This window comes from Pseudopodoces humilis, chromosome 1, assembly GCF_049639895.1.
Source record: "Pseudopodoces humilis isolate 2021_Gansu_Grassland_sample_001 chromosome 1, ASM4963989v1, whole genome shotgun sequence".
NCBI lineage: Eukaryota > Metazoa > Chordata > Aves > Passeriformes > Paridae > Pseudopodoces > Pseudopodoces humilis.
This window is the reverse complement of record NC_142200.1, coordinates 59,580,935-59,593,541: the sequence shown is the minus strand read 5'-3', so window position 1 is coordinate 59,593,541 and position 12,607 is coordinate 59,580,935. Positions and strand designations below refer to the sequence as shown.

The 12,607-nt window shown below is 42.7% G+C and overlaps 2 protein-coding genes across 2 annotated transcripts; one reads left to right on the top strand and one right to left on the bottom strand.

Moving 5' to 3' along the window:
* Positions 1–2,164: 2,164 nt before the first annotated feature.
* Positions 2,165–7,564, bottom strand: SEC61B (SEC61 translocon subunit beta). The gene is made up of 4 exons (XM_005517332.3): positions 7,350–7,564; positions 7,158–7,255; positions 6,413–6,514; positions 2,165–2,498 (listed from the first exon to the last, which is right to left on the bottom strand). The coding sequence occupies exons 1-4, from the start codon at positions 7,350–7,352 to the stop codon at positions 2,411–2,413; spliced, it is 291 nt and encodes a 96-aa protein (XP_005517389.1). The 5' UTR covers positions 7,353–7,564; the 3' UTR covers positions 2,165–2,410.
* A 155-nt stretch (positions 7,565–7,719) lies between these two features.
* On the top strand, positions 7,720–11,580 carry ALG2 (ALG2 alpha-1,3/1,6-mannosyltransferase). Its single transcript, XM_005517334.3, has 2 exons — positions 7,720–8,070; positions 9,885–11,580. The coding sequence occupies exons 1-2, from the start codon at positions 7,747–7,749 to the stop codon at positions 10,785–10,787; spliced, it is 1,227 nt and encodes a 408-aa protein (XP_005517391.1). The 5' UTR covers positions 7,720–7,746; the 3' UTR covers positions 10,788–11,580.
* The last annotated feature ends 1,027 nt before the right edge of the window (positions 11,581–12,607 follow it).

Sequence of the window (12,607 nt, the reverse complement as noted above, 5' to 3'; positions counted from 1 at the left end):
TTTAAATAATCACAACTTGGAAACATAAAATAGGGAAATCTGGGTTTTAATGAAGTACAAGAAAAATAAAACTAAGGGTGTTTCAGCTAGCTGAATCCAACTTAAGTATCACCAGAGGTGATACTTAAATCTAAAATATACTAAAATATAAAGCCAAGAAAGAGTGGGAATTAATTTGTGCAAAACAAGAGACATTAGGCTCCTTTGATAGTGCATGCTAAAATCCATTATACAGGCCATTCTAGAAAACAAAATATTTAAACAAGGATAGCACTGTCAAAATAGTCAACATTTTTACACTCAGTTGAACTAAATGCATTCAAAAATTTTAAAAGGTTTTACAGCAATAAGCATTCCCCCCATAACTTTTCCAAGATCATCATCAATTCTGGTCTTTAGAAGCAGCAGGACACCAAAAAAGGAAAAATATGGTAGGCTTCAAATAGAATTATTTGATGTGGGAAAACAGCTTTTAGGGACTGGAAGTGTTTAAAAGAAAATTGCTTCCTGCTATACTAGAAAACAGTAAAACAGTGTATTAGAAAACAGTAAAAAAGAGGTTACATGCTTTGATATTACTGTTATTCCTTATTCCTACAGTATTTCAGAGTATTCCATTCCTTTTCCTTTGAGCACCACAAATTAGCTCAGCAGAGTCTATTCACATGGTCAGCACAACAACTGACCTGCATTTGGTCTTCCCTTTAATTTTCTTGCCGTAAAATGAAATCACTGACTATACAGAATTTATTTCCTCGCTAAGCAAAGCATTTAAGTGAGAGAGCCTTATCTCCACCTTTTGAAGTGGTGAGCTACTCCCCCTACTTACTTTATTTTCCCTTGTGTTTTAACTTCCCTTCCATATGCATAGAGGTAAATGATATACGGATCCCTTTCCCTTTGATGCGTGATTTATTTGTATCAGCTTCCACCTCTTTAGTGTTCTGATACACCACTGCCTTTGAGTCTCCAAAATTCCCTGTTCCTCAACTTCCAAACCTCTGAAAACACCTTCCTAGTATTACATGTTCTGAGATAATTTTTAGTTTCTGCTCTAAGTCTTCTATCTTTCCCTCCACATTTACATTAGGTACTATGGCATTAGCACAGCTCAAAACTATTACCTCTGTAGCCTTCAGACGACATTCCTCATTCTTGTTTTTGTTCTGAACAGTTTGGTCTTTTCAGAAGTAATGCTAATTTAAGAACTGCTTTAAGGAAGGTGGTAAGAGAGGCTGCTTCTACAACATGCAGTTAGAATTTCTGTCAAGGCTGCATAACTAAGAATATAGTTTTCCCATGACAATGTCAACCAGGACTCAACATGAACAGCAGGCTAAAATCATTCCATCCAACTTCAAGACCATATTAGCATAGAAATGCTAAAGCACAAATATGTAGATACCTTTAAAAAGGAAGAGGTGTGTCACTGTTCAAAAGGAAAATACTGAACATCCAGAAGTAAACTGGAGTGATTATCTGAAGAAACCCCTAGCTGTATTTCAGCCTATTTGCATGTCCTGTTGTTTGAAATGCAAGCATTGCTTTTGCAGTCTTCCCATTCCATTTAGTTTTCCTTGAAAGAGTCCTGACCTGCAGTCATCGAATCACAGAATATCCTAAGTTGAAGGGACCCACAAGGACCACTGAAGTCCAACTCCTGGCCCTGCACAGGACAGCCCCAAGAACCACACCATGTGACCGAGGGTGAAAAATGTCTTGGACAGCTGTGCAATTATTCTTTTTAAAATCAGCTAGGTACCAGTTCATGTTGTTCCTCAAGTGCAGCTCGAAGAAACAAACATATAACTTCTATGTATAATGAGCACTGAGTAAAGTTTAACTTGGATTTAGGAAATAAAATAAATAAATCCAACAATTTTTCTGAAGTTAAAAGAACATGACCATCTCAGCACTCGTATCTCAGTTTTATTTCCACAAGGACAGTGGTTACCCTCTCATGTTTGTGAATCTGATTTTGTCTCTTTCATCCACCAAAAAAAAAGATCTTCTAGCATAAAATTATATAGCAGCATATAGTTTGGAAGAATCTGATTTGAACTGTTGAAGAGCATTTACTCAGAAATATGTTTATTTATGAAAACCACTAGTAGAATGTGTTAGCTGTGGTATTCTGGCAGAGGAAAAAATACAGTTTAGACTGTTTCTATTTCCATATACAACTTTTATTGCAATACCTGTATTCTAAGTGTACAGATACAAATATAAAATGACCCATGGCAGGCTTTAAAGCTGCCCAAGCAGTGAACTGAGAAATTAATTCGGTATTCTAGCCAAAGTTGACAGGACTTCAACAGGTGATAGGAAGCTTCCCCAGTCTCTCTCCAAGAACAACCAGGATCCACCACAGTTTTGGTCCAAGATGTATGCTTTAAGTTGGCAGCTGGTTCTAGGAACGTGTGTATTTACCCCAGATGTGCAGCATAAACACAGAAGCAATAAAAAGAAGACTCATGACCAAAACTGGAACAGGTCCACTAAAAATAAAGAGAAAATGCATTAACATAAAAAAGAAGTCTGTCTTGCCCAAAGGCCAGTCATAATCAGCCAAGTGAGCTCATCAGTTCATATGAAATTGTACAAGAAAACTCTTCTTCCCTTCCCACAGAAACACCTTAAGGCACATGGAGATGAGACAGCCACCTCCATTAAAAACTGCTGCTGCTGCCACTGTTATAAAGACAGTTCTGTACACCCTAAATGTTACATAAAAAAGCACAACAGAGTAATAAAACCCCCCACTTGTTAAAAAAGCCATTAATGGTTCATTATTATGCATCACTGTTTCCACAGTCTCTGGAAAAGTATCCTCTGTGTTTACAACTCAGATAGCCACCTAAGCAAAGATGCAGTAGGTTGCAAAAACCAACAGAGTCCTCTAGCGGCTACTAAAATTTTGGCAAAAAATTCTCATTAGTTATTTTAGGGGTTTTATTTCATTTGAAAACAATGGCAGCAGTGGGTGAGAGACAGGGACTTCTGCCTTCTTGAAAAACATACACAAAGTGGCAAAGCTACATATTAAATCTTACCTAAAATGATTTTTTTTTTCTTCTTACTTTTATATATTGTACAGAAAATGTAATGTTTTTAAAAACAGGTTAATCTTAGGGTGCATGTTGATAGCTTCAATCAAGTGTTTCATGCTGTTCTAAAATGCAATAATTACATGAATGCACATAACACTCTTTCATACCAGCTATTTCATACAATGTCATTTCTGATTTTCAACATGCTATTGGGAAATCTGTTATCCAGCCTGCATTACCCTCCAGGGTACTGTTTAGAAGCATGTAAATGCTACCAGAATATAAAGTTAAAAAAAAAGGAAACTGAAAATAGATTTGAGAGTTTACTCTCATATTTTTCTACGAGATCATGATCCACATACTTGAAATGATCACAACTGTAACCTTACACTGAGTTTTAAAACTCAATTATTATCTATCATACTTAGACTTATTTGTTTATGGAGATATCTAAACACAGGCATAAAGCATATAGCAAATAAACCAATAACAAAATAAACAAAGTCCACATACCAGTGACTACAAAAGCAACCCCTTCAAGGGGTATCTTTCACTAAGCAACAGAATGTAATTCTCAAACCCCAGCATTTTATACATATAAATTAATATATTTTATAGTTTTTACTTATTTATATATATATATATATATATGTGTAGGTATACATGAAGGTTTATATACTACATAATATAAATCATAATTTATAGTCCTTACACTGTATCTGAATTACTATTTAATTCATTTGAGCCTTTAGCAGTAGGAATAGGTAAGCTGCTCTGCCAAAGGCACGTGGGAACAAAGCAGCACCACTAATGAGAGCAGAATTACATGGAAATAAACAGTGGGGACTGATTGTGTGTTCAGTGTTTTTTAAACATGAAGATGACATTGAACCCCTAGAGAATAATCAGCTCTCCAATACTGACACATATATCTCATTTCCTCCAGCCTCAAAGAAAACCTGTTGAAACCCTGCAATTCTCCTCTACACACCTGCATCTTCTCAGCCCAGCACAAATAAATAAATAAATGGATTCAGACACCTCTAAAGATTTGGTACTGTGCATTCTCAGCATGTCTTTCATAAGGCTGCATATTATACTCAATTTGACTTTCTGTCTGTGGGAAAGCCCAAGACAAGATACGGGAACCACAGGTACAAAGTAACCCAAAAGGACAAACAAGTTTGGGTTTAGTTTTCTTTTCAAAGCATGTAATCTCCAAGCTTTAAAGAGAAAAAGATCATATCCCCTCTCAGCCAAATCCTCCACAACTCCCTTCCACTAGTAATTGTTTTTAAAGGCATATGCATCTTGAAGCATCTTGTAATGCAAATAAAGGATCTTTCCTGAGGGGAATCAACTTGCCTATTCAACATATTTATTATTTTGGATGTTGAACATAAATGCAAAATACCCAAAGCATCAACCTAATTCTGCATGATATAAAATACAAAAACTTTCTTATCTAGAGAGAAATTCCCCTCATTGTAGCTAGTATGGATTAACCTGTTCTCAAGTGGTTTTATGTATTTTTTCATAATAATTTTAAGAGTTTCCATTTAAATAATATGAAAAAACACCAAAAAAAGTCCACCCGCCACCACTACCAGGCTAAGCTATCCCACTGCTTTATGCAGTAGTGATCACAACCCTTTCTAAAAACAACTTCAGCTGAAGCACTTCACTGAGGACATCACAAATGCTTAATAACTCATTCTCACTTTAAAGCCTACTGAAGAGGACAGAGATAATAACAACTGGTTTCTATGGGAAAAAAAAAAAATTGGAAAAGAATACCTAGAAAGCCATAAGCAAGAAAGCTGCTACCAAACCATGGCTCAGAAAACGTTACATCTAGTGTGGGGTGATTTGTAAAGCCAACTCACTTTTATATATTTGATTCTTTCATTAAAAGCCTGACCATACAGTTACTGAAAGTAGCTTCCAAAAAAACCACTTCCACTGCTCCAAAACCTTAAAATCGGGAACCACTATGTCGCAACATAAATAGACGGGAAGATCTGTTTACTGATCTGCTTGCACTGATGATGAGAACAACTGAGTGGCCATTCAGCACCAAAAGCGAAATCGAAAGATTCATATGGAAACTTAGCAGAATTGTTAAAGCTTGTATCACAAGTATATTTAAAAAATCATAATGCCTTTCTGGTTTCTTTTCTCTCTGGCGTAATTAATTTTTTAAATTGAACTTTAGTAGACCAAACAACAGAGAAAACAGTTGCCCTGCCTATCTGCATAGATTTGCTCTAGAACACCACTGCTGCTCATTGTCTTTGCCTTGTCTCCTTTCTGGACTCAGAATGGAGTAAGCAAGGCAGAACAGCACCACTTTGTAGTTTGCTGGATACTTTTTTTAAAGTTTCAAGTGCATATGAAAATGAAAACACATAAGACAACCTCAAAGGAAGGATTACCCATGGAACTATCACAATGTAGCCTATCACCAGCCCTTCCCCAAATGTTCTATTTGTGCAGCTAGCAGTAGCCCTAGTCTTGAAGAATTCCAAAAGAAAATATTAATGGATTTGAGAAAAAAAGAACAAGCAACAGGGTCAGCCCTGAGCATCTCAAGACTTTCCTAAACATGAAGAACAAGAGTTCACAAACAGTAATTCTACAATAAGCACAAATTTCCACACAGGATATAACTTGGTACGCACTCATCAGCTCAACTAATACCTTCCACCTTTGTTACCTAAGTATGAGGCTGCAGTTTGTTTAGAAAGTCATCTGCATGACTCAGACTGGTCAAAGGAGTAAAAACTTAGGTTCTCTTTATAGTTTAAGGGACACTACCAGGTATTTGACCATAATCTTGGAATATTCACCTTGTGAAAATGGAGACATACAAGTTATTGGCATGCTATTCGCTAGGCAAGTTCAGCTACAGTAATTTATCTGCAGTTTTTTAACAAAAACATCTGATGCAAGCATATGGTATATCAGTTATATTGTATTTTCAAGGGGTGTACAGGATCATAATATAGCTATTACAAGACAAAACACAAGATTTTTACTTAAAAGGGAGTGAAAACATGCACACAGATGCTTAAATACATTGAGACCAGTGATCTTTCTCGACTTTAAAATGATTGCTCATAGCCTTTAAAGACCTCTTAGGGTAAACTTTGGCAATTACAAAATACAGCTTGTACCTACCTTTTTAAAACTACTGTAACTTTCTTCTTCAGGGTTACAGATTAAATGTTATCCCAACCACCAACTCACCCAGTTTTCCCATGCACACCAGAACACTGACAGATTATTATTAATTCAAAGACTGCAAGACAACATAAGCAGGCGAACCCTCGAGCCTGCCACCACCTATTAACCCAACTTACACTTTGAGCCCTGGAGAGTCCTCAGTGTAGAACCGCCACATCCCACCAGTCCCTGTGGACGTGGCACGGCCTGCACTCCTTGTCCCACAGCTGGCATTTTTCCTTAAGGGATGACAGAAGGAAACAAAGACCAAACAACATGTTAGTACTCCACCAGCTTCTAGGACCAAGCAGCCCAGGAGACTGCAGAAACAATACACTTCACAGAATCAATTGGGTTGGGAAAGACCTCTAAGATCATCAAGTCTGACCTATGACCCAAAACCGCCATGTCAACTAGACAATGGCACCAAGTGCCATATTCAATTTTTCTTTAACTATCTACGGGGGCAGTGACTCCGCCAACTTCATTGGCAGCCCATTCCAGTGTCTAATCGCCCCTTCCTCTTGATGTCCAAGCTAAACATCCCCTGACGCAGCTTAAGCCTTGTGCGCCCCTATCCTGCCACTAGTTGCCTGGGAGAAGACACAGACCCTCACCTGGCTACACCCTCCTTTCAGGTGGTTGCAGAGAACTATAAGGTTCCCCCCTGAGCCTCCTTTTCTCCGGGCTAAACACCCCCAGCTCCCTCAGCCGCTCCCCACAGCCCTTGCACTGCAGACCCCTCCCCAGCAGCGTTGTCCTTCTCTGGCCTGGCATCAGCCCGTGCTGCCACATCGGCAGAGGGCACCAGCCCGGGAGCCCGGCAAGCAGAGCAAGACGGGGGCAAGCGCTGTCCCCCGGGGAGCCGCGGCGGGCACCCACCTCTGCCGGACGGTGGATCCCGCGGCGCGGGGAGCCACAGCCTTGCTGGGGGAGCGCCCGGAGGAGCCGACGCTGGTGGCGCTGGGGTTGGGCCCGGGCTGCGGAGAGAGGAGAGAAGCGGGAGAGGGTGAGAGGCGGCGGGCACCGCCGGCGGGTTAGGGGCGCCTCAGCCGGCCTCGGGCAGCCTCTCACCATGGCGGCGGCGCTGGCTCAGGCTCGGTGCGGTCTCACACACGCTCCGCTGCAGCCGCTCCGGCCACGTCCCTGCCCGCATCAGGCTCCGCCCCGCGCCGCGCATCCCGGGGCCACGAGGCTTCCCCGGATAATGCCTGAGCAGCACCAGCCCCTTATCGCCGTACCCCTCGCTCGGCGGCCGCTTTCCGAGCCCGCTGCCCCCCGTGACGCCTCGGTCGGTCCCGCTCCTTGCGCAGCGGCCGGGCCGGCGCGGGACCGCGGGGAACGGCGCGTCGGGCGGCAGCGGGGCCGCCAGGCGGGCGGGGCGGGCGGGAAGGCCCGGGAGGAAGGGAGGGAAGGCTGACGTGCCCCACCGGGGCTGCCGGGCTGCGCATGCGACCCCGCGGCAGCGGCCATGGAGGAGGCGGGAGAAGCGGGCCCGTCCGTGCTGTTCCTGCACCCGGACCTGGGGCTGGGCGGCGCGGAGCGGCTGGTGGTGGACGCGGCGCTGGCGCTGCGGGCGCGGGGCTGCCGGGTGCAGATCTGGACGGCGCACTACGATCCCGGGCGCTGCTTCGCGGAGACGCGCGGGCTGGCGGTGCGGAGGGCGGGCGGCTGGCTCCCGCGCAGCCTGTGCGGCCGCGGGCACGCCCTGTGCGCGGCCCTCCGCATGGCCTTCGTGGCCCTCTACGTGCTGCTGCTCAGCGGAGAGACCTTCGACGCCTTCGTGTGCGACCAGGTGCGGGCACGGGAGCGCCGCTGACGGGATGCGGGGATGCTGGTGCTCTAAACAGTATCACAGAATTGTTAGGGTTGGAAGGGGCCTCTGGTGATCATCTACTCCAAACCCCGTGCCAAAGCAGGGTCACCTGCAGCCGGTGATGCAGGCACGCGTCCAGATGGGTTTGGAGTGTCTCCAGAGAGGGAGACTCCACGACCTCCCTGGACAGCCTTTTCCAGTGTTCTGCCACCCTCATTGTGAGGAAGTTCTTCTTCTTGTGGATGTAGAAGTTCTCGTGTTTTAGTTTATGGCTGCTGCTCCTCGTCTTGTCACTGGGCACTACTAAAAAGAGTCTGGCATCATCCTCTTGACACCTTTGAGATATTTATATGAATTAATAAGATCCCCTCCTACTCTTCTCTTACCTAGACTAAACTGGCCCAGTTCTTGCAGTCTCTCATAAGAGGACCCTGGAGTATCAAATCCCTTCAAAGTCGGATTCATTATATGGTGTGCAACAAGCCATACTCCAGAGAGAGACATAGATTGTTCATTTCAGAGCTGTGCAGGCCTGGCTGCCCCATGGTGTTCCACAAATTAAGGACATTCCATCAGGCTTTCTGTGCCATATTTTATACACAGAAATTCAGAGTTAGTTACTTCCCAAATGTGGCCTCCCATAATGTTATGTTTAGTTAGCAATTTCAAGAGAAAGGAAGTGAAGCTGGGGGAGGATCTGGAGCACAACTCTATGAGGAGTGGCTGAGGGAGCTGGGATGTTTAGTTGGGAGTAAATGAGGCTCAGTGGGACCTTTTTGTCCTCTGCAACTGCCTGAAAGGATGTTCTAGCAGGTGGGGATTGGTGTCCCTGACAGCTAATGCTAGAATGAGAGAATATAGTCTTAAACTGCACCAGGGAATACTTAGCTTGGACATTAGGAAGAATTTCTTCTGAGAGGGTCATTATATGTTGGGCTGCCCAAGGAGGTGATGGAATCACCCTCCCTGGATATATTTAAGGAAAGATTGGATGTGGCCCTTTATGCCATGGTCTGGTTGACACAGTGGTGTTGGGTTATTGTTTGGACTCAGTGATCAATTTTCCAACCTAATTGATTCTGTGATTCCATACAAGTTACATAACCCCAGTTAACTCCTACACTTGCTCAGGGAAATGATCTTCACCTGAGCAGGGGTCTTTGTGACCTGTAGGTGTGTTTTTTAGTGTTATAATGAACATGGTGTAGCTATATGATACATGGACCTTGAGTATTTTGCCGAGTTAGCAATGACAAAGACATAGACAAATCAACTTTTTGTGTGACTACATCCTTTAGGCTTGTTAGTTCCAGCATGTCGCTGACTAAGGGATGCTAGTTGTTGCCAGTTCCACTGATTAGGTCTTCTTTCTTGCTGATTAGGCTTGAAAGTATACAAATACCTTACATCAAAGAGCATCCTGACTTTAGATAATCTTGACCTATTCCACATTTTGAAGTTTACCTCTTACATTTTGGGGCAGCTGGAGGGAGAGGATGCCACCACCGCTTGGACTCTGCTCCCAGCAACCCTGGGAGTGGCAGAAGGAGGTGCTTGGAGAAGTCCTGGGGCTTGTTGGGACCTTGGTGGAGAGCAAGGAGAAATTATAGGGCCACAAGAGGTCCTCAATGAAGCAGTACAACTCAATGTGCTTGTGTAGGGGAGAGGGAGAAGGCACTTGGCTTGCAAAACAGTGGCTCTCAGAGCATGGCTTTGAAATCACATGTACACTCTGGTGACACTGACACAAATAATTAACCTCTCCTCTTGTCCCATCTCTCCGATTGCACTAGGTGTCTGCCTGCATTCCTGTACTTAGACTGGCCAGAACCCGTAAGAAGGTTTTGTTTTACTGTCACTTTCCTGATCAACTCCTGACCAAGAGAGAATCTTTCCTGAAGCGCCTCTACAGATTGCCACTTGACTGGCTGGAAGAGTACACGACTGGCATGGCAGACTGCATCGTCGTGAACAGCAAGTTCACTGCCAGCGTGTTCAAAGACACCTTTAAGTCCCTATCTCACATAAACCCAGATGTCCTCTACCCATCGCTCAACATCAGTAGCTTTGAAGAAATTGTTCCTGCAGACATAGCCGACCTGATACCGAAAAAGAAAAAGTTCTCGTTTCTTTCCATTAATAGGTATGAAAGAAAAAAGAATCTAGCATTGGCTCTCGAAGCTTTGCATGAACTTCGGGGGAGACTTGGTTCTCATGAGTGGGATGAAGTTCACCTGGTTATGGCAGGTGGTTATGATAAGCGAGTTCTGGAAAACGTGGAGCACTATGAAGAGTTGAGGAGACTCGCAGACAAGCTTGGTGTTAATGACCATGTGACTTTTCTGAGATCATTCTCAGATGAACAGAAGATCTCTCTTTTTAGTAACTCTGTATGTGTGCTTTATACACCAAGCAATGAACATTTCGGCATTGTCCCTTTGGAGGCAATGTATATGAGATGTCCAGTTATAGCAGTTAATTCAGGTGGTCCTTTAGAATCAATCTCACATAATGTTGCAGGATTTTTGTGTGATCCTCTGCCAACCCAATTTGCTGATGCCATGGAAAAAATTGTGAGAGATCCTCTCTTAAAAGACACAATGGGAGCAGCTGGGAGAGTGAGAGTTATGGAAAAATTTTCTTCAGAAGCTTTCTCAGAACAGCTGTACCAATACATACGCAGATTAACAGAATAAAATTATATTCCTGTGTTATATTTTACACCATTGTGTCTCTCATTTGTGTGGGGGACCAGTATTCATTGTGACTGAAAAAGAACTAGGGATATCTGAATGTCCTTGTTTTGCTTCTTGTGCTGCCTTATGTCACTTGACACAGAAGGAGCAAAATATGTCCCACTGTGTCATTAGAAGGTTGAAATTTTCATGTGGTAGACTGATCTGCCATTGCAGGAGGTCTTTTGTGTCCTGTGCTTTGGAAAAATGCGAAGTTAAATGGCAGTAACTTACTAGGAAAATTACTGCATGTTTTATTTAATACTGTATGGAATGGCTGATTCAGTTTACAAAATTTGGGTTTGTCCAGATATGACCCACAGAGCCTTATTTTTATGTATTTAAAATGGTCATCAGTAATTTGTAAGTAAAAGGGCTGTCTCAGCTAAAGTATGGAGAGAATTGCACAGTCCAGCCAACTGCATGTTTCAAAAACCCAGCAGTGTTAGGAATATAAATGGTATGGTTATTCAATGATTGACCTTTTACTGTGCTTTTCCAATTGCATTAGTCACACTGGGTGTCAGAAAAGCATACAGGTGTGTGAGCAGGAGGAAGTGAGACTAGAATAACACCAAGGATATGAGGCAAAAAGGTTAATGCTAAAATCTGTGTTTGTTCGTTACCTGTAATTTCTGGTTTGTAGATACTTAAATGATTTTCCCTATATTTAACATTTCATTCTAAATGACAGCACAGTTCTAAGAAAGGTCTTAACCTAGACCAAGAAATAAAGACATTTTATTTTGCCTAATTTAGTGGTAACTTTATGTTTTCCTGATGCAGTGAGTGCGCATGTGACAGTACTGTGATAGTACTGTGATTTTTTTTCCAAGCTGGTCTGGGGAAAGGAATACATTTTCTGTTCATCTACCCCTCTTTTAGTACATCTTTATTAGTTGATGGTTCTGTTTGGTTATAACACACATTCGGTTATAATTTAATTTTAAGTGTAAAAATAGATCCAGTGGAATCCAGTGTTAGCTATAAAATACAATTTGTAATGTGGTATGAAATACAATTTTTAGTCTGAATTCTGCAATTTCTATTTAAGATAGTTTTGGGCATTTCCACATCAGTACTTCATGACAGAGAGACCATTTTTGTTGCTTAGGACCAAAACCCAGGTCTCAGTATACTTATTAGGCTTTTATTTGAAGTAAAACAAAAAAAATCCACAAAGTTTGTCCTTATCTTTAATCAAGAAGTTGGAAAACTAGTTTTTATTCATTACAGAGTGAGAGCAGATGGTCTCAGAGTCACTATTTCTTACATTTCTGTTCTGTCAGAAAAACTGGCAAGCCTGAGTCCATACTTTTTATAGCCTGTTCCTGCGTTTCTGCTCCTTTCTGACCCTTAAAAGTTTTCCTAAATCTTTGTGCAACTTTTTCATCATAGGTGTGACAGTGGATGACTAAAGGACCAGAAGAGACAGTGAAAACTATCTGTGGTCAGATAAACACCCTCAAGTCATGTTTGGCCTCAGTTTTAAGTTACATTTAGAAGGTACAAGGTGGTTGGGGCCAATTCCTGTGCTTGCTTAGTCTGTGTTACATTCTCCTCTCTCAGTTGTGCTGGAGTTAACCTGGAGCCTTAAGGGACACACCGGTGCACGCTTGCCAGCGTAGCTGCAGGGGTAGCTCTGTTTCTGCTCCAGCCTTGGCCTCCAGCCCCTTCCTGAGCTGTGTTGCTGGCAGGCATGTGCCTAGTCCTATATCCTGCAGCTTCTGTTCACTGAATTTCCTGGATTCCACTTGGACCTGACCTGCCATCTCACATTT